The sequence below is a fragment of the Syngnathus floridae genome, chromosome 3 (genome assembly GCF_059516105.1).
Source record: "Syngnathus floridae isolate MCC-2025c chromosome 3, RoL_Sflo_1.0, whole genome shotgun sequence".
Classification (NCBI taxonomy): Eukaryota; Metazoa; Chordata; class Actinopteri; order Syngnathiformes; family Syngnathidae; genus Syngnathus; species Syngnathus floridae.
The window spans coordinates 2,466,415-2,489,102 of NC_142415.1; the positions used below are offsets into that span (position 1 = coordinate 2,466,415).

The 22,688-nt window shown below is 44.7% G+C and overlaps 1 protein-coding gene across 1 annotated transcript in view; it reads left to right on the plus strand.

Moving 5' to 3' along the window:
- Window positions 1–22,688, plus strand: part of tmc3 (transmembrane channel like 3) — a 112,279-nt gene that overhangs the window by 38,551 nt on the left and 51,040 nt on the right. Inside the window, exons 4-5 of the mRNA XM_088371486.1 lie at window positions 814–895; window positions 9,417–9,523. Coding sequence (XP_088227612.1) covers window positions 814–895; window positions 9,417–9,523 — 189 coding nt within the window. The remainder of the gene's footprint in view (window positions 1–813; window positions 896–9,416; window positions 9,524–22,688) is intronic.

Consider the following 22,688-nt stretch of genomic DNA (forward strand, 5'->3'; position numbering starts at 1 on the left):
TGCCACTCTATCACTTATTGATATCAGCGGTTTGACTTCTGGCTCCTTCACTGGACATGTTGGATGACCTCTGAACATTGCCTGCATCTGCTGTGGTTGAGAACAGCTGGATGTAGCTGCAGTCTGCGTGGCCGATGATAACTGGTTAATTTTTCTATAAGGAATAAAATTGAAGATCACCATGACCATTATTGAAAACACCATGTACGACGATATAAATGGTATTTCTTCTTCATATCTATTGGCTGAGTAATATCAACTCAAAATGATTTATTATGATGATCTATCTATCTATCTATCTATCTATCTATCTATCTATCTATCTATCTATCTATCTATCTATCTATCTATCTATCTATCTATCTATCTATCTATCTATCTATCTATCTATCTGTCTGTCTGTCTGTCTGTCTGTCTGTCTGTCTGTCTGTCTGTCTGTCTGTCTGTCTGTCATTGAAGATTTATTCTTTAACGATATCATGACAATAGCCTGACATTAGCTTACATGTAACATCATGTTACCCACATGCTTGTAAAAGTAAAAATGTACCTTTGTGTTTTTTTGTTTTGATGTGCTCCTTAATGTTCGAAGCGCCGCAACCTCCATAGCTTATCACATCTTGACAAAGAATGCACAAAACCTTCCCCGGGACATCTAATTTACGAATATGTTCCGTCAGGCAGGTATATAAAAACAATTTTCTCAACGGATCTACACGATTCACGCAAATGATACTCCCGACGGAAAAAAACACGGAAATCCGCGGATCCGCGGAAGATTCTCATCCCTGAACTCTTTTTTTTATTCTGTAGATGCTGAAGAAAATTTCTCGAGTCCTTTACAACATTGTGGTTGTGTTCATTCCTTGGGAAGTGAGGATTAAGAAAATTGAAAGTAAGTCACACAAATAAAACAAACACACACATACACGCAAATTCAAGAAACACTCATATTTTGATTACCGTATTTTCCGCACCATAAGGCGCTTTGGGTTAAAAGGCGCAGACTCAATTGGGGGGTCTATTTTGTATTTAATCCACACATAGGGCGCACCGCATAGGGCGCATGCATGGCATGACTTAGGGTAAACAAAAAAACGTCACGAGAACAAGACAGTGAGTTCGGTTATACTTTATTCTACTTTTAATCCATGTACTCTACTGTACTCACAATATTGTTAATCAATAGTCATATGCAAATCCGTCTAAGTCTTCTGTATCCAAATTAAACATGCCAAGTTCCCTCTCGTCATTGTCACGTTCCTCTTCTGCAATGATCCTGGCTTACTTGAAAGCTCTAATCGTGCCTTGTAAGCATGTCTCGTTGTCTATGCCATTTTAGAAGGTCGTAATGCTGTTTTCTTTACACAAACGATGGTATCTATTTATCAATGGCGGCGGAGGTATGTACTCAACGTGTTATGTACAGTCCTCTGATTGGTTTATCTCCCCGATCTATGTACATAAAACATAATGTACATCTGATTGGTTCATCGGGTGCCTGTACATTATGTCTCTGTTTTGTGTGGCTTCCGCCACAATTTTACAGATTTGCACAAATTGTAGTATTTATTGATCAATGGTGGCGGAGGTACACGTACTTTGCTCAAACTACAGTATTTATTTACCAATGGCGGCGGAGGTATGTACGTGTTACATCCAGTCGTCTGATTGGTGTACCGCCCCGATCTACGTAAAATGTAATGGACTCTGATTGGGTCATCGGGTGCCTGTATATTACTTTCCTGTGTGGCGGAAGCCACACAAAACAACTTTACAGAGTTGCACAAACGATAGTATTCATTTACCAATGGCGGCGGAGGTACGTACTCATCTACGTGTTACGTCCGGTCCTCTGATTGTTTTTTTTGCCCCAATCTACCTAAAACATAATGCCCTCTGATTGGTTCATCGGGTCTTCATATTACGCCTGCATATTAAGGAAGCCACACAAAACAAATTTACAGATTTTGGAATTTGGTCCACATAAAAGGCGCACCTAATAAAAAGGCGCACCTTCGATTTTTGAGAAAATTAAAGGCTTTTAAGTGCGCCTTATGGTGTGGAGGATACGGTACCTGCAGGCAGTGATGACAATAATGCATTTAATGCGTTACAGTGATCCTCACCACTTCACGGAGGCACTACTTAGCAGGTTTATGAATGATGGGAAAACGCCGTTTAAATACACATTGATAGCGCGGGGCGTGCCTCTGAGGAATGTGTGTCACTGCGGACATGCGCGGCCTGTCTGTCATGAAAGAGCCAGGAAAACCATATGCAAACATGGACTGTTTATTTAGGTAATGCTAAAAGGGAAAGGGAGGCTAGAACGCCAGCAGAGCAGGTGCACGAGGTGACTGACGAGTCGGTCAGCGAGCTCGTGTCATGGCTGCATCTCATTACACAGCGGATCAGGCAAAAGGTAATCAGGTGGTAGGCGTGCGTGTCAAGGCAGAGAACCAGCCAGGCGTACCGCTACACAGCGGATAAGGCAAACGGGAATTCAGGTGGCAAGCGTGCGTGTGTCAACCCAGATGAAACGGCGAGGACTGACCGGCAAACAGCATCTATATACACACCCTAATTAGCGGGTAACACAAGACAGGTGGTGGCGATCAGTGCCGATTAGCACGCGCAGTTGCCTATTGGCGAGGTCTAGCGCGGAGGGCGAGAGCGGAGACGTGACACAGCTGTGCACGAACGAAAAATGCACCGCCGTGCAGAAAGAGTCGGGACAGCAGGCATAATCGTGCATAAGTGCTCATACCTCTGAGCAGTGCTTCACTGAGGACAAGCGTGGGGTAAAAAGAAAAAAAGCACTGGAGAAAAAAAAATGCACCAGGAGTTGGGACAGTGGCAATGAGCCCCGATAGTGCAGGGTGTGCCTCTATGCAGATGTAACTTAGTTCAAACCCAGGAGACGCAGTCGGCCATGCGCACCAACCGGTGCAGAAGGAGTTGGGCCGCATGACAATATCACGTGTTTTTTTATTTTTTATTTACTGTAAAGTTACAATGCATGCACAGAATAGTGTGTGAATGGTTAGTAAGGGAAATATCTATGTCGGTAAAAGTATTGGGGAGGGGTTAAAAAGCTTTCATATTGTGTACTGGACCACAATGCAACAGGAGATTGATGCGCAACTTTGGTTTTGCTATGCATGATGTTCCCCGGGTTACTGTTGTGTAGCAATTCTGAAGATGGATGCTTTGCATTGCTTTGCAAGGTAAACCATGTTGTAGTTAATTTACAACATAACCATGCCCTCTAGCGATCAACAAGAAACACTATATGTTGGACATTACGATACATGGTGTTTTTAAATTTATAAATAATACATATACCGTTTCTACTTTGCGGATTTTCGTTTGTCGCGGGTGGTTCTGGAATGCATCTCCCGCGAAAAACGAGGGATCACTGTACTCTGAAATGGCAGAAATCTGGAGTAACAAATATTCTAATTTGTCACTGTTTTAAAATTATTAGTGTAACTTATTGTGTTACTTTTGACCAAAGAAAGCTTCCACGATTACTCAAAATGACTCACCATTAAAATTCACAGCTACTTTACAGAATATAGTTCTCTGTAGAAGCTACTATCAAGTGAATAGCGACTGCGCTAAAGTATTTGTAGTAAGTCGCTTTTCGTGTGAGACATTGGTGGCATCGGCTCCTACAATGCAATGGTGTACAAAAAAAAAGCGAAGTAATTCGTCAACACACCTATATTTCAGCCATTGTGAATGTTACCGTATTTGCCGGTGTATTGGTCGACCTTTTTCGATCCAAAATCGACCGAAAAAAATCGACCTCGACTTATACACCGAGTCATAAAATTTAACTTCGTATTCATCGCTTCAAATGTGATGGTAACCAAGGCCGTTTCTCATGCATCTCATTGTGCGTTGCACTTAGAAAATTTGAACCGGGCGGCGTGCGCGAGTGCGCGGCCCGCTGGAAGTCGAATGAGGCTCCGTGATGCCCTCCGCGGTGCTTATAAACAGCCGATCCGCTCGGCGGGGGCTATTTTCGGCCACGTGGCACGTGCGCACGGCCTCCCGGATGTGCCGGGCGGCGTGCGCGAGCTCGCCGGCCGCTGGAAGTCGAATGAGGCTCCGCAATCTCCTCCGCGGTGCTTATAAACAGCCGATCCGCTCGGCGGGGCTATTTTCGGCCACTTGGCGCGTGCGCACGGCCTCTAGGATGTGCCGGGCGGGTGCGCGAGCTCGCCGGCCGCTGGAAGTCGAATGAGGCTCCGCGATCTCCTCCGCGGTGCTTATAAACAGCCGATCCGCTCGGCGGGGGCTATTTTTGGCCACTTGGTGCGTGCGCACGGCCTCCCGGATGTGCCGGGCGGGTGCGCGAGCTCGCTGGCCGCTGGAAGTCGAATGAGGCTCCGCGATCTCCTCCGCGGTGCTTATAAACAGCCGATCCGCTCGGCGGGGGCTATTTTCGGCCACTTGGCGCGTGCGCACGGCCTCCCGGATGTGCTGGGCGGCGTGCGCGAGCTCGCAGGCCGCTGGAAGTCGAATGAGGCTCCGCGATCTCCTCCGCGGTGCTTATAAAGTGCCGATCCGCTCGGCTTGGAGCTATTTCCGGCCTCCCGTTGGTGCCGGGCGGCGTGCGTGAGCTCGCCGGCCGCTGGAAGTCGAATGAGGCTCCGCGATCTCTTCCGCGGTGCTTATAAACAGCCGATCCGCTCGGCTGGAGTTATTTCCGGCCACTGCGCATGCGCACGGCCTCCCGGAATTTGAACACATTTCGTCAATAAATTTCGCATATTTCTGATTGAATTTTGAAGTTTAATGTAATGCAACAATTGAGCTCGACTTATACAAAGGATATATCATAAAATCGTAAATTTCCGTCGAATTTTAGGGGGTCGACTTATACACCGAGTCGACCTATACACCGGCAAATACGGTAAATAAACCTAACTGTTTATAATGGATAAAAAAGGAAAAGAGGTAAAACACACCCGTTTACTAACAGGCAAAATCCAAACAACTCTACTGGCAAGTCCTTGCGCCACCTGCGACACGACTGCGCCCCTCCTGTCAGCGGAATTGCCGCCACCTATCGTGGGCTCATTGAGTGCGCTATATCAGCGCTGCCAGTGCAAACCCGCGTGTCAGCCTGTCCCGTGATGCCGCTCCGCTCACTCGTTCCTGTAAGCCTGACTCACTTGACGGTTTTGGTACTCTCGCAGAATTGCCTGTGTAGTCCGCCAGTCCGTGCTGTCAGTTCCCTTCCCAGAAGTCCACCTTTCCGCCCCCCAGTCCGATCGCCGCCCCAGCGCCCACTATTCCCCTCTTTCCCTACAATAAAGTCTCTGTCGCTCCGCACTTGGCTGTACTGTCTGCTCCCTTACATCAACATTTTAAAACATTAAATAAATGGAAAATGTTTTATCTGAAACAGTGAAGCGTAATGGGATGAGGTGATCTTCGTTCAATCCACCAATTGTCTTGGGAAGTGAGGTTACTCATCCGCCAAGTGACTTTGAAAACAAAAGTAGAGACGTTTGCATGTTCAAGCTGAAAATATAATACAGTGATCCCTCATTTATTGCGGATAATTGGTTCCAAATCCACCCGCGATATGTGAAAATCTGTGATGTTGAGAAAATATATTGTTACAATATCCACCCAAAACATTTATGAACCTTTAAATATTTTATCGTAGTTTCAAACGCTTTTTTTTGTATTTCTTGTAAACATTTTAAAGTCAAACTGACTTTCAGAAACATTCTTATTTATTTAAATAATTGAGAAAATACATAATTGTAAATATGTTGTTACAAAATCCACACAAGATTTTTATGAACCTTTTATGAAGTGTAAACGTGTCACGGCTCCTCTCTGCTCTTGCGTGCTGGCCAGCTGACGTGCCCCCGCGGACCAGAAGGAGGGCATCCACACAAGACTTTTATCATTTTATTTTCAAACACTTTATTGTATTTTTAAACACTTTAAACATTTTAAAGCGTAAACGTGTCAGGGCTCTGCTCTGCTCTCGCTGTGCTGGCCGGCTGACGTGCCCCCGTGGCCCAGCACGAGGGCATCCACACAAGACTCGTATAATTTTACTGTATTTTTAAACACTTTATTGTATTCTTAAACAATTTTTTTTAATATTTTAAACTGTTAACGTGTCACAGCTCCGCTCTGCTCTCGCCTTGCTGGGAGCTCTCGCTGACCGGCTCGTCAGCTTGCCTCATTGTCCTGCGACATTCCAGCCCTCCTCGTCTCCTTTAAACTTTGTGTGAGCCCATGTTGCATTTGGTTGTTCTGCCTCGTTCGTGACTAAACGAAGTGCAAATCAGAGATGCTGCTGATTCTGCAGATGCTAACGAAGTGGAAGAGTGGATACGTAGCGCGACTGCGGGAGGCTGAAATAAAGCGTGGTTCAAACTGCTCTTACAATTCCAAGCCAAGCAGCGGCAAGGCTACAGATCAACATGTTCCCATATTTTACCCATATTTTTCAAGCACGTCTAAAACAGGCTTTCTTTTGTGAGAACCTTCATCATCACAAGGTTCGTCAGCCATTTTCACTCAGAGGTCATGCAGGGAACGGTACAACTAAGCCAGAGTGTCCAAAATTTGCGGTATTTTAATCACAAGTTATGCGGATGCGCAGTACTTGGCGCAGAGACGTGAGCGAGCCAGGATATCAACAAGAAAATAAAAGCCAAAAACAGATAGATTGACAAGTTAACTGACCAATGTTGCCATTATTCACGCCGACAATGATCGGCAGAGTTTTTTCTGGTCTCACAGAGCGCACGAATTATATATATATATATGGTAGCAACTTTGTATATAGTAAGAGTTCTGTAGTTTCCGATTGTGTAGGGAGGCCATGAAGGCAGCAAGGTGGAGAAGATGGCGGCAAAGAAAAGCCAGAGAGTTGTTGTTAGCTAGGCACCGTGAATTGTGTCTCAGCGCGGATGTTGAACCCTTGTTTGTGAGATAAAGAGCCTGTTACTAGCTCACGACTCGCCCGATACATCGGTAACGCTACAACAATAATATATATTTTTTAAGATGACCTATCTAACAATCCGTCGGTTTGTGGGGAGAAATTTGAAAAATGTTACAAAATAATTTCCAAAAAATACCCTCTAATACCTTTAAGGGAAATTTGGTGGACTTCAGACAAAACATTGCAGCTTTTGTCCTTTAGGCGCCACCATAATCAACAGAAACTGAAAAAGTTTCCTAGACGGTCTTTAAACATTACAGTCAAAACTTCCAATAAACCCAATTTCAATAAAGTACCAACAAAAACAGTTGTCATTTTTCTGTTGAAAAGAATTGTTGGGTCTGCTGATAGTAACTTGCAGCTTGATAGTAACAAACTAATCAAATAAGTAACTAAATTAACTAAGCAACATTTTCAAGGTGACTGTGGCAACACTACCGATGTTTGTTTTCGACATTTTTTTTCCCACTCACTTGCACTTACACTCGTAGAGCAGTGTTTCCCAACCTTTTTTCAATCACAGCACACCTTTTCATTGGAAAAAATCTCGCGGCACACCGCCAACAAAAATCTGTTAAGCTCCTATATTAAAATCAGTTATATGACAACGAAACACGTACAGTCCTATTCCTATATATGTATGGAGTCGAATAATTTAATAGAAATAAATACTAAATATTCTTTAAATTGTATTCCTTTTTTTAAATAAAAGTGACAGTTTTTTTAAAAAGGTTTTAGACGGTGTAAGAAATAAAAGTGATTGTGATTAAAATAAAAGAATCAATGTGATTTTGTTTACTGATTTAGACTAGGTCTATAAATATTGCAACAATAAGAACAAAGTCACTTTTAAAGACGCTCTGCTGTTCTGACAGCAGCTGAGTGGCTATCACAGTCGAGGAATCTCGACTTGACTGCTTATTTTACGTATGTGAAAAATAAGCAATCCAGGTTCTCCGGTATGCTCTGATTTCCATTGGACCACAAACGCACCACAACCGTCATAGTGTCTGTCACTGCTGGCAAAAGCACACAGCAACACACACATAAACTGAATATGTGCCGATGCAATACAATCAGATCGACACAATATGAAATCTCAAGATTCTCCGATTCTCCACACATGCACGATGAGCAAGTGGCTGACCAGGCCTTGCGCGAACTGACCAGTGGTTTGGCGATCCTGTTTACAATGCGCTCCGTAATTAATATTGGACAATCCCACGGCACAGCTGAACGTCTCTCACGGCACACCAGTGTGCCGCGGCACAGTGGTTGGGAAACACTGTCGTAGAGCATCATCAATGTAAAAAGCCAAAAGCAGCTTGGCTTTTTACCTTCGCCTACTTTGTTTTACTATCTGTAGATTCTTTTTTTTCAGACAAATGAAAGAATTTTTAGCTGTTACCTGCTGCTGACAGTTTCGTCTGCGCACTCCAGTCTTCCTCCGACGGCTCTGAGGAAGACTGGACTGCGCAGTCGAAACTGTCAGCAGCAGGTAATAACTAAAAATTCTTTCATTTGTCTGAAAAAAAGAATCTACGGATAGCATTCAGAAGACATTATGAAGCTAATCGAAATAACTACTTTGTTTTACTTTAAGATACTTTTTTTGGTTTGTTACATGGCCTTGTCTCAGCCTTACCCCTCTGAGCCCCTCCACCACTACACACTTGCCTCAGGTCCGCAAACCATATACTGGAAGTGCAGAGGACTAAAATTGTCAGGTTAAGGGGTGGAACATCGAGCAGGACGACCAAGTGCAGCTTGGACCAGGGTTTATTGAGGGAAAAGGGAAGTGGAACGAGGCATCGAGGGAAACAGACGAGAACTGGCCAACTAATAACATGACAGACAGGGATTGCAAACAGAAACAGACTCGAACCACAAGGACAGCAAACGTGACGACATCGACGATCCGACAGGGAGTGAAGGGCAGACAGGACTTATATACACGACAGGTAACGAGAGGCAGGTGGGAATAATCACACTGATCATGGGCACACAGGAGGGGAGGGGCGAGCACACAGACACACGAACAGAACTATGAAACGATCGGGGACGAGTACTGACAAAAATGGAACCTTATCTTTTGCAGGTCCTTGGAATGACCACCCCTAAAATGTTAGGCAAGCCCCCTCTATCCATGTTAAAAACTCATTTGAAGATCCATTTTTGTTCTTTGGCTTTCAACTGACTTTGTTGTTATTGTTCACTACTGTATCGTGGTTTAATTTACTGTTTTACTCTTTTACAGTTTGTCATATGTAAAATAATTTGTGATAGACCCAGCTGTTGTTACATGCACTATATAAATGCACTTGTCATGTATTGTATTGAACTGTTAAAACTAACTTATGATTGTCTGAATTTTGATGTTTGTTGCCAAAAATTGTGATATAAATATTTTCTCCTTTGTTGTGAGGTCATTTTGGGTCAGGCGTCGCCTCCTACTTCATATTCCTTCGTTGGTTATTTGGGATCAACATTGTCCTCACCATTATGACAGGAGCATTCATTGTGTTACCAGAGGTCAGTATTGTACACTATGCACACATTAATACATTTCCTAAATATTTGTTTGGGTTGTTGCAGTATTTTATGTTTAACATCATAATTATACTCACTAAGGGTGTATGGGTGCTATTTTAACTTTGATACTAACACTTGTGTTTAAAACAATGTTTAAAAAATGGAAGTGGACTACTGGATTACAAATGATACCCATCGGGTGGTGCCAACTAATTGCATCAAACTACTGAACATACTAGTTAATGAACTACTGCTGTTGTATACAATTTAGAATGTCACTTTTGTTTTTTGTGGGTAACCAAAGAAGAGATAAACGGTGAAAAGGGGGTGTAAAAACTATGTGTATAACATTAATTGTATTGGCAAAAATAATGCTGTGGTGATTGATGATACATTTTTAATTGATGGCTATGAATTAGTGGTAGAGTAGGGTCATTCAATAATCTGAGTTGGTTGTGCGAATCCAGCTCTGTCTGAGTCAAGGGCCATTGTGTTCTTGGGCAAGACACTTCACTCACCTTGCCTCTAGTGGCACTGACACGTGTGTACAACTGGGTGTGAATACTTGGTGGTAGTCGGAAGGGCTGTCGGCAAGCAGTGGCTGCCATGCTTCTATCTGGCAGGGAAGAGTGGAGCAGGGTGACCAAATGCTGTTTGGACCAGGGTTTATTGAAGGGAAGAGGGGTAGGTGAACACAGACATAGGCGGGAAAGAGGCTCACGGACAGCGGGCAGGAAACAGAAGTCCACTCGGACCAGGAACAGATTAAGAAACAGGTTCTGCCCATAAGCCTCCACATGGGACCGAGGGGAATGGATGAGCAGGACAGGAACAACAGGCACAGACAGAGAAGGGAGTAACAGTAGACATCCACAATGAACGACACACGAGCAGGTTTTAAAACTTTAGTCTGAGCAAAGTTGCCGGCTCAATGTCCTGTGGCATGGAGGTGACACTATCAGCCTGCCCCAGGGCAGCTGTGGCAATATGTCATGTAGTTTACCACCACCAAAGTGTGAATGTGCGAGCGTATGAATAATCCATCCACTGTTAGCGCTTTGAGTATAGGCTTCTACAGAAAAGCGCTATATTCAGTGATCCCTCACTACTTTGTGGTTCGTTTATCGCGGCTTCACTGCATTGCGGACTTTTTCCAGCCAATAAAAAATAAGTTGTTATAATAAAGGACAGGAACAGAGACAGGGCAACCAAATGCAGCACGATCCTTTATTGAAAAGGGGAAAAGGGGAAGTGGAACGCTGGACTCGCGATCGGGCTGGCGTGACTGTGCAGGAGAGCGCAACGCGTAGTCGTGGTCGAGGCGAGCAAGTGGTCGGGGCAGGCGGCGATCGGAGCGTGGTCAGGGACGAGCCAGTAGTCGGGGCAAGCGGCAATCAAGACGTGGAGGGTCAATTTACCGAAACGATTGGCAACAGAGAAAAGGCTCAGGCTGATAGGCTAAACGCACAGGGAGCAACAGGTAGCATACAGGAAAGAACTGACAAGAGAGTGACTGGATGACAGGGTTTAAATAGAAAGCCTGACAGGTGTGGGTGATTCAGCCGATTAGGGCGTGGCCAAGCAGCAGGTGACACCGGAACGTGACAGAACCCCCCCCTCAAGGGACGGCTCTCGCTGTCCCAGAAACACAAACCCAGGACGAGCAACAGGCGGGCGGGTCCCCAGACCCGTGTCAATACCAGTTCGATAGGTCAGAGTCACTCGATGAGAATGACTCCCAAGAGCCGTCATCAGGAGGCCCAACCGGCAACTCCCCTTCCTCCAACGTGGCATCGGGAGGGGCCAAATGTCTCTCGTTCAGACGACCACGTCGAACAGGAGGCTGGACCGGTTGCAAAGCCTCACCCGTCAACGTGAGGCCAGGCAGCCGAAGAGGAGCTTGAACAGGAGGCTGCGGCTGTTTCCTAGACCGGGCCTGCGGCTGCAACCCACGGAGTGACGAAGCATAGGGCCGGAAGGCAAGGGCACTGGCCGGACAAGAAGCGTGGTTCTGAGGCAGGGATATGTCACAGGAGGAAGGGGGCAAGGAGACAGACCCCAAACGGATCCCTGCTTGGCAGGGGCTCTTGGTTCTCTTCTCACAAAAGGCCACCCAGTGGCCCCCCACCCCGCAGTATAGGCAAAGCCCAGCCCCGAGGCGTCTCAGATGCTCCACTGGCAAGAGCGAGGTGCGACCAACCTCCATAGGCTCTGGCCAGCTGGGCTGGGTGGGAGGAGTGTTCACGGCACGCTGGCTGACTTGGCCGGGGTCCCGGTGAACGACAGGTGAGACAGGGCAACAGGAGGTCTCCAGAACACCCAAGGTGGCGGGCTGATGTCACAACGGAGGGAGGGCGGGGATCGGGAGCACCTCCTCTTGGGCGTCTTCTTAGGGGAGCGACTGGCACTGCAACTGCGCCTGCGTCTCCGGCTCGTGCTGTGTGACCTCCGCGTGGTGCTGTAACACTTGAGCGGAGTCATGGCCCTCCTCCTTGCCGCTTTTTCCTTCTTACGATCTCTGGATCGTGTCCTGGAGCGCCTGCCTCTGTCTCTGAAGTGGCTCCGCCTCCGGCGAGGGCTTTTAGAATGTCACCCGCTTCTAGAGACCGCGCGCCAGCCGGACCTGCTGCTGCTTCGCCTGCGCCTGGGCCTGGATTGGGAGCGCCTCCTCCCGGACCTGGACCGAGAACGCTTCTCTTCCTTATTCTGTCTGCGAGGAGACGGGGATCTGGGCTCCATAAATGCATATCTCCTGCGCTCAACCCCAGACCTGCCGGCACGGATCTGCACCAAGACATCATCGACCGTGTCAGGGAGGGGCGGCAATGACAGGCTGCGGCGGAGGGCTGACGAGGACGCGGCGTCATGCGGCGTTTCTGTCTCAAGTGACTCATGAGTTGGCGCCACCACCAGCGTCTTGAGGCTCTCCGACACGGCCTGTAGCTTAACGATGTGCTGCTGTAGACAGTCATAAGTGCAGGTGGTGTGCGACGGCTGTGGACTGAAGGCATTCATGGTCGACCTCTATCCTTAAAATGGCGTCATCTAATTTGAGCTTGTTGACGAGGTCGGCCAGCAGCTTGAGCAAGGCACTCATGCAGTACGTGTAGCTGGGCAATTTGGTACAAGAGGAATCCCTAGCGGTAGGGCTGGGTGGCATGGCCGCGGACAGGGCTTGTGCAGGTTGGGTCGCAACAGCCAGAGAAGCCAAGTCTTTGCGGGTCTTGAGAGCTTCTACAAGCTCTTGCTGGAGCTGATGGTGCTGCAGGAGCTGCTGTTGCTGCTCCCGGACAATCGTCGTTAATGTCACCAGCTCCTCTGCGATTTTACTAATGTCCCCCTCCTTGGGGGACAGGCGGTCCAGGGCAGAGGGTCCGTGCGCTGGTCGCATGATGGTCAGTTCGTTCTGTCAGGAACAGAGACAGGGCGACCAAATGCAGCATGATCCTTTATTGAAAAGGGGGAAAGGGGAAGTGGAACGCTGGACTCGCGATCGGGCTGGCGTGGCTGTGCAGGAGAGCGCAGCGCGTAGTCGTGGTCGGGGCAAGCAAGTAGTCGGGGCAGGCAGCGATCGGAGCATGGTCAAGGACGGGCCAGTAGTCAGGGCAGGCGGCGACCGGAGCGTGGTCAAGGGCCAGTAGTCGGGGCAGGCGGCGATCAGAGCATGGTCAAGGACGGGCAAGTAGTTGGGGCAGGCAGCGATCGAGGCGTGGTTGGTCAGTTTACCGGAACGATTGGCAACAGAGAAAAGGCACAGGCTGATAGGCTAAATGCACAGGGATTAACGGTTAGCATACAGGAACGAACTGACAAGGGAGTGACTGGATGACAGGGTTTAAATAGAAAGCCTGACAGGTGTGGGTGATTCAGCCGATTAGGGCGTGGCCAAGCAGCAGGTGACACCGGAACGTGACAGAAAACATATTTACAGTATTGTACCTCATTACAAAAAGTTATTAATAAAAGAGTCCTAAAATCATATTTACAGTATGTATACTTTAGCTACAAAATGTGCATATGTTACTGCTATGGTAACTTGTGACCATTAGAGGTCCCTGTTTAACAAAGGTTAACAACAGAACGTTACATCTACATGTGTTACACACAAACACGCACGCACGCACGCGCACACACACGTATAATGTTTAGATTTTCAATATTTATACAATATTTTCTGTATGTTATTTAAACTATTAATGTATTATTTACATGTTTGAAACTATTATTTAATGTTCTAATAATAACATATGCACTTAAATGGTTTCATACACATTTATTGACACACAAAGTGTACAGATGAGAGGGTGACCCTACTTCGCAGATTTCACTTGGTTTTGGAACCAATTATCCGCTATAAACGAGGGATTACTGTAAAGCCAATGCATTATTATTTTGGTTGACATTATATGGTAATTACTAATGCTATGGCTACCATTAGAATGAAATAAATTAAGTATTAAAATGTATTGGTGTGCACTTTTAATGCTTAAGTGTTATTGGCTGGAAGCATGAGCACCTACTCCAGGGGAAAGAGAACGTTTTAAAAAAGTTTTAAAAAGGTATTAAAAATGTTTTGTTTGACAGTTACATGGAAGAGGAATGTAATTAGCTGGGAATGATGGTGGATGGATCTGTGGGTGGGATGTGGTTGATTGTTGTATTGTGGCCGGCTTGGTATATAGAATTTGTTGGTGGAGATGCACGTATATTTTTGTGGTTAAAGGTAGTCGAATGTAGTGTGGATTTGGGATGTGGCTGATTGTTGTATGGTGGCTGGCTTGGTATATGATATTTCTTGGTTTGTATGAATGTGATTACAGGGAGTTAAATGTAGTGTGGAGTTGGTTTTGTCTGGATGGGAAGTACACAACTTACATTATATTTTGGCCTTGTAATTATATATATTGAAACAATATTCAGTATATATTTGCTTTGATAATATTTTTTTTTCCGTAGTATTTAATATATAATTATTTTGTTAAGGCGGCGTCAAATATTCTATTTGTGAAAAGGCGTGGCGTTACAAAAAGTATTTTTTTGAACAATGTGTCTTGTTATTTTATTATTACTTTTAATTTCTTCTTTTCTTTCTTTCGGATGTATAGTACTTTTCTATTTTCTTATATTGTTCAAAAATATATAAATATAAAAATAAAAAATATATTTAATATTTAATATTATACCAAATCATTTGTGGTGGATTCAAGTTTGGCTTATTGAATCAGAAGAGTCTTTCGAGAGAGCATACAAGAACAAAGGGCATGGCAAATTTATAGTCGCTGCCATCGACACAAGCAATTTTCCCACACGAGTAATCTCCTGTGATTCCCCAGCGCCACAGGTTTGCTGCTCCATTGGTTGGGACAAAATGTCCTCTCTTTCTCCACCCTTGTCTGAGCTCTGCATTTAGTCGTTACATTCTGCATCCAACATCGTCAACTGCTCTGTCAGTTTATCAGTGTCTCTCTTTCTTTCTTTCAAAGATTGTGGCCATAGAAAGAACTCTAAGATATGTCAAACAGAGGAAAGCAGCTATGATTGTGAAAGAATGCTGGTGTTAAAATATGGTTATTGAAATATTGCAGGTTATGCTGAAAGGAAAATACTTGCCCTACCATCGAGTCCCTGAAATATTTACCCTCTAATATTTTCAATTACAACTGAAATGTTAGCTTTGATCTGAACTGAGTTCAGTACCCAGCCTTTTAAATCAGTTGGCCATATCGATTGTACATGGTGAATGTGTTTAACGTTTGTCCCACAGTTCTGAGGTTGTGGGTTTTCCTTTCAACGCAGTCCTTCTTGTGTGAATTTGGTAGGGTTAGTACTTGATACTCTGCCTTTCTCTCACATCCCCAAGACACACGTTATGTCAATTTAGCTGTTAAATTTCCATTAGTGTAATTGTGAGTGACCGGTAGGAGACCCCGGGGACGACCCAGGACGCGCTGGAGAGACTATGTCTCTCAGCTGGCCTGGGAACGCCTTGGGATCCCCCGGGATGAGCTGGATGAAGTGGCTGGGGAGAGGGAAGTCTGGGAGTCCCTCCTAAAGCTGCTGCCCCCGCGACCCGACCCCGGATAAGCGGAAGAAGATGGATGGATGGATAATTGTGAGTGTGAATGCTTTTTTGTCTGTATGTGCCATGCCCGTGTAATCAGCTAGCAAGCAGTTCCATGTGACCTATGGCCAAAAGGCAGACGAATAGTACACGTAACGAACGGGAAAGGATGACCAAGTGCGACATGAACAGAGTTTATTGGATGATGAAGGGGAAGGGAGTACTGGAGCGTTGACAGGAGCAGTTGCGCCAAGGAAGCAGCATCTGAGCAGACAGCGGCAGACAGCCGGTGGTGAGCGGGCGAAGGGCATCGCTGAACCAGACAGGTTCCAGCCAAGTGGTGATCAAGAGCAGGCCAAAGGTCAAACCTGACGGAGCGCGAGGGAGGGAGGGAGGTAGGGTTAGGGCAATACCGGTAGGATCACAGGCCGAACTGACAAAGAGTGACTGCAGAAGTGCGCTTAAAGCGTATGTAAAGGCACCTTTAACATGTTTTAAAAACCACTCAGAATGTTCGATTATATTCACCAGTATCCAAATATTATAGAATTTGAAATAAAATTGCATTCGTGAGCCAAACGCAGTCAATTTGTGTGTATTTCTCGATCTTTCCTGCCCCTGTCATGAAACGCGTCATTCTGGATCACATAGTACCGTGACGTAGATGATAGGACTCCCTCCATTGTTTACCGATTGATAGCGCGAAGATCCATACAATTTCCTGGTGTTTTGTCTCCAATACGTCACATATAGGCATAATAGAGACAACGGAGCCCCCCCGAGTTCACCCACCCCCCCTCGAAAGTGCCAAGACAGAGCCGTGCAATTGCCAAAAGGGAGATTCTTGGGGTATGAAAATGTTACCTTTATGTTATTTGAAAAATAAAAAAGTTTAGGCTTATAACGATAGGTGTAACTTCGGTAGTAACATACTGTGTGCAAAGGGAAAATAAGAATTAGCACACCAAAGTAAGTATCGTTCATGGGTTTTCCCAGTCCTAAAATTAATTTTCCTACTGTTTTCTACCCTATAAAAATATATGTTGCCGAATATATTATTAAAAGAAATTCTCTTTGCTACTTTCTTAGAATTTATTCAATTGGACACCCAAAACAATATCAGTATATAGCCATTGATATTTTTCCCGATCCGGCTGTACCTTCTGCACCTTCGTTTTGCGATGCTTCAGTCGCTGGGGTACTTCTCACTGGTTCAAACTGGTAGCCTTGTACCCCAAGAAAGAAATCATACTCTTCTTCATTTTCGTCAGAAGGTGAAGAATCATCTGAGGGAGATTCGTCAGACGACATTGCTTCCACTTCTGTATCCGCCATTATGCTTACATGGGCTAAGTAACTCGGCAACGCTCGGCCTCCTATAATTTTATTCAAAAATTCACAACAGTTTCCAGAAATCCAAGTCCATCTTTATCAAATACATTTTGGGACCCTGACGTGTCTTTACATGCGCTTTAAGTAGGCGTCTCTATGAGCGGGTGATGAGCAACAGGTGTGGGCAATGAGTGCTGATTACTGCAAGGCGTGGCTGAGACCAATGTGAGTCATGGAGAAAAACAGGATGGGAGGGGGGAAGCAGAGAACAGACTGATAGTTTTCCGCACTCTACCTTCTTTACAAAGAACCACACGTAAGACAGTTTGCCCTTTTTACGCTTTCAAGCAGAAAAAGCCATCATCATCCTGTATGATACAGAGGTGCTTGAAAGTAGTCTTTCACCTTTTGCAAGGGACTATTTATTAAGAGAAAGCATGGTGGGGGTGAACAGGTTTCAGGGGTCGGCTTTGCAAACTGGTTAATCAGTGCAGAGGGTCTTAGCTCTTTGTTTTACAAGGTTGTGGAAAACAGATAATAGTGGAGCATTTTAGATAACTAAGCAAGAATGTTTTCACATGATTTGGAAAGTTTCAACAACTGCAGGGAATGTGGAAAGTTCAACGAGTGAAGGAAGGTGGAAGTGTTTCACAATTAATGATTCTAGTCAACATTCGTCCACCCCAACACAGACACTGTCCGAGTTGCTAACGGCGCGGACACGTGACAGTACAGTAAATGAATGAATGAATGAATGAATGAATGAATGAATGAATGAATGAATGAATGAATGAGTTTTATAGCTCATGAAATTGTTGCAATCGGTTATGTAAGCTCGATTGTGGTGCAACTGGGTATGAATACAAAATTGATCTAACCTTTTTCCTTAAAGGGAGGGTAAAGCGAAGATGGTTAATTTTTCACTAACTCAGCCAGTTTATATACGTATATTTTTTATTTTCTTCAAGAAAATAGAAAAAATTGGCATTTTTGAATGGATTTTATCCATTTGTTTTGGAGAAATAATGGAACAACAAATGCCTTTAATAACACCCGTTTTTAATGAGGAATAGGACCATGCACCTCTCCCCTCTATGTCTTGGTTGATGAAGTCATGGAAGGAAGAGATCACAATTTCCCCATCGAAAATAATTGTAAAGAAAATCGCTTAAAATGTACAAAAACAGCTATCAATTGGCACCAAAATTTACTTGGAGATCTCTACTTATGACTAAAGTCCCCCCAATGATCAAAGTCCCAATGATCATCATCACACACACATCTGGGTGTGGTGAAATTTGTCCTCTGCATTTAACCCATCCCCATGTGATTTTGATCCATCCCCAGAGGGAGAGGGGAGCAGTGAGCAGCAGCGGTGCCGCGCTCGGGAATCATTTAGTGATCTAACCCCCCAGTTCCGACCCTTAAATGCTGAGTGCCAAGCAGGGAGGAAATGGGTCCCATTTTTATAGTCTTTGGTATGACCCAGCCAGGGTTTGAACCCACAACCTTCCAGTCTCAGGGCGGACACTCTACTACTAGGCCACTGAAAAGGACTGTCACATACAGTCGAATGCAAAAGTTTGAGCACCACTAATTCAAGATTTTCCTTTATAAATCACTGGTTGTTCGGATCAGCAATATCAGTTGAATATATAATATAGCAGAAAAACACAGTGATATTTGAGAAGTGAAATGAAGTTTTTATAGATTTACAGAAAGTGTGCAGTCATTACTTAAACAAAAGTAGGCAGGTGCATAAATTTGGGCACCCCAACATAAAAATAACATCAATATTTAGTAGATCCTCCTTTTGCAGAAATAACAGCCTCTAAACGCTTCCTATAGCTTCCAATGAGATGCTGGTTGAAAGTATTTTGACCATTCTTCTTTACAAAACATGTCCAGTTCAGGGTATTTAAGGTGGCCAGTTGCAAGTCGTTCTCCTCTTTGCATCTTCTCTGAAGAATGGTAACATGAGAGCCTTAAAACAACTGACAAAGATTGTTCAACGTCATGGTTTAGGACAGGGGTGGCCAACTCACGGCTTGCGACCCGCATGCGGCTCCTTGCCTGGTTTCATGCGGCTCCTTTACGTTCATATCGACATTTGTTTGTTTTGTTTTTTGTACGTGTTTGCTTCGCTTGAGTTAAATATGGTATTTTCGTCAAACGCTGCGTGTTCGCTTCGCTTGAGTTCAATATGTTTTTTTTGTCAAACGTGCATGCGCATGAGGTGAAATCCCGCAAAGGAGGAGGGGCACACCCATTCGAGGAAACAATTAGTGTCAATTTCGCTCTTTAAACCGAGCAGCCGGGGGTGGGGGGTAGTTCATGTGTGCTCGAGTGTATGATGTGGCTCTTTGCGGTAATACAGTAAAAAATGTGGCTCTTAGTCTCTAACTGGTTGGCCACCCCTGGTTTAGGGGAAGGATACAAAAACCAAGCCCAGAGATTTCAGCTGTCAGTTTGCACTGTGAGGAACATAGTGTGGAAATGGAATACTACAGGCACAGTTCTAGTTAAGGCCCGGAGTTGCAGGCCAAGAAAAATCATAATCAGAATCAGAATCAGCTTCATTGACCAGGTTTTTGCATGCCAAACAGAGAATTTGACTCCGGTTGATCTCAGCCTCTGTACATTTGAGTGACGGACAACATTCAGGTAATTAACAACATTTAAGTGGCTAGAGCAGGATGTTATTACACAGTGATGTCTCTGAGTCGCTCTGAGTGGTGTGAGTTCATCAGAGTGACAGCCTGGGGGAAGAAGCTCTGTCTGTGTCTGCTGGTTTTGGCGTACAGCGCTCTGTAACGCCCTCCGGAGGGGAGTAGTTCGAACAGACTGTGACCTTGGTGAGAAGGGTATGCAGAGATGTTAGTTGCATGTTTCCTGGTCCTGGACAGGTACAAGTCTTGGATACATGGGAGGTTGGTCTCGAGTATCTTTTCGGGCGAGTTTACAGAAGGAAAAATTTGGACTGAATCAAAGTTTGGCTACCTCAAGCGTCACATTCAGCAGAAATGTCATTTGAAAGCTGTTGGAATTGTACAAAGACTCAAGAATCGGTACATTATTGCCAGAGAGCGCAAAAGACCAACAGAAAAGGAACAAGCTGTCACACAAAACAAAATCCGACCCCGATTAAGTTAAAGTTGTCATTGCCAATGTTTTGTCTGTCTGTCCGTCCGTCAATTTATTTATTTCATATAGTGTTGCACAAGGCGGCTCGGTGGCGCACTGGTTAGAACGTCCGCCTCAGTTAGTTGTGATGCAGTCTGGGTCGAGCCTCCTGGCTGAGCCGTGACACTGACACTTTTTTGTTTGTAAATTTCTCTTTTTATTTTTCTACTTTGTCACAAGGGTTCTTTTCTTCTCGTTCGTGGTCTACAGTAGATCTGTGATTTATTCAAAGAGCACTCACACAGTCGAAAAACGTATACTAAACTTAAACTAATTGCACCAAAGATCAATGACGATTATGTGATGACATTGCAGGGAGTATGTGGAAGCAAAAAAAAAAAACAATGCATAATAATTGGCAAGTGTACTTCATGGGTTTCCACACTTGAAAAGGTAGGATTTGACCGGACTGGGATTTCACTCTTTGTTCGGGTTTTATTGAGCGAAACAATCAAGGTGAAAAACCTTTAAAACATACAAAAAAATGAATGAGTTTAAATAAAAGGGTACAATATTTTCCAAATAAAACAATGCAAGCTTAGTGTTCTTTAACACATAAACCAATAAACAATGTAGATACAGTTCAGTCTTCCTATTAAATGAAGTGCATTTAATAAATTAACTATTTTTATTTAAATCAAGGAATGCATAAATAAGGCATTGAAACAGAAACCCAGGTTTTAAAATAACCTGCCTTTACCTTATTTTTAAATGACAATCATTTTACTAAGTAAGCAAGATCACTCTACTTTTATTTTGACATAAATATTTTCCCACAATTAAATAAAAGCATTCCAGCCTTTTTACCGAAAGAAAAAGTCTTGAACACAAAGTGATCCTTTCAAACAAAAGTTAATAAACCGCTCAATGCTTTTCAGAAAGACAGAACATTTTCCAGACCAACTGTAATGCAGTCAGTGATCTTTTTTTTCTTTCTTATCAACGATCAGTTAATTCAGGTTACGACGCTTGTACCGGTCACGTGACGTTTCCCCAGTCGAGCCCGCAAAGCTAGCAAAACTGATTAAGAATTTATTTTGAAAAATGCAAAAAAACTTGGCGATTCTCTCCCAATTACATCCGTCGTTCAGGTCAAGACGCTCGTCTCGGTCACGTGACGTCACCTCAATCGAGCCCGCGAAGCAAGCAAATATGAGCAAGAAACAGATGTTTGGAAAGCTTCTTTGGAAAGGGAAAAAAGCCAAAGAGGAGACGGAAGAATAGGCTACGAGTTCTAAGAAAAGGAAAGCTGCATGTAAAAGAACATTTCTGGAGTCCTACTTAAAATGTGGATGTATCGCCACAGGTGACTCTGACGCGCCAAGCACACTCTGCATAATATGTGGCGACAGGCTAGCTAACGAGGCAATGAAGCCTTCAGAACTGCTTCGGAAAATGGAGACCAAGCATCCTGTATTAAAACACAAACCATAACCACTTTGGGTGTCAGTGTTTCCGATTACACCTACATGGGACCGGCTTGTTTCTGAGAAACAAGCTCAGTGCTCCCACTAATTCAACGTAATGGTGAGTTTTATTTTTATGTCGTTTATACCTATTTTTATGCCAGTCCTATCATTTTATTTCATCGTATTTATATATTTATTATAAATGTATTATTTATTTATATAAATGTATTATTTATTTATATAAAGGCCGGTCCGTGAAAAGATTTCTGACACGTAACCGGTCCGTGGCGCAAAAAAAGTTTGGGGACCACTGATCTAGATGGTTAACTAAATGAAGAGTCCAGTTAAGAACTGTGAGCTCACCGGTAGTCCCTTTGGTCTCCTCTTCCCATGAGTATTTTCCTTACTCCGTGGAGCTCAGTGCTGTTTGCTGCTACTGCTGTGTTGCACACTGAACGAAAGGATTGTGTTGTTTGCTGCTGTTTGCTGCTGCTGCTGCTGCTGCTGCTGCTGCTGCTGCTGCTGCTGCTGCTGCTGCTGCTGCTGCTGCTGCTGCTGCTGCATGCTGCTGCTGCTGCTACTGCTGCATGCTGCTGCATGCTGCTGCTGCATGCTGCTGCATGCTGCTGCTGCTGCTGATGCATGCTGCATGCTGCTGCTGATGCATGCTGCTGCATGCTGCTGCTGCAGGCTGCTGCTGCATGCTGCTGATGCATGCTGCTGCTGCATGCTGCTGATGCATGCTGCTGCTGCATGCTGCTGATGCATGCTGCTGCTGCTGCTGCATGCTGCTGCTGCATGCTGCATGCTGCGTGCTCCTCCTCACTGGACAAAAGGATTGTGCTGTTTGCTGCTTATGAACACTGGTGTGTGCGCATTCCCAATCAGGATAACTTCCGCTCAGCTGTTGAGGCGCTCTGTGGAGTTCCGCTGCGCGTTCACGTCACACACCTGCAGTGACCCCTTGTGGTCACATGCACCCGCAGACAAGTGTGCACCTCCCAGGTCACCGCAACAATAATTAAATATGGAAATTAAGGCAATGTAAAAAGTGTTCATTTAAGAAAAAGTCACACTTTTGCATTCATTACATCAGCAAAATGTTGTGATGAAATTCATCCATCCATTATCTGTACCACTTGTCCCCACCGGGGTCGCAGGCGTGCTGGAGCCTATCCCA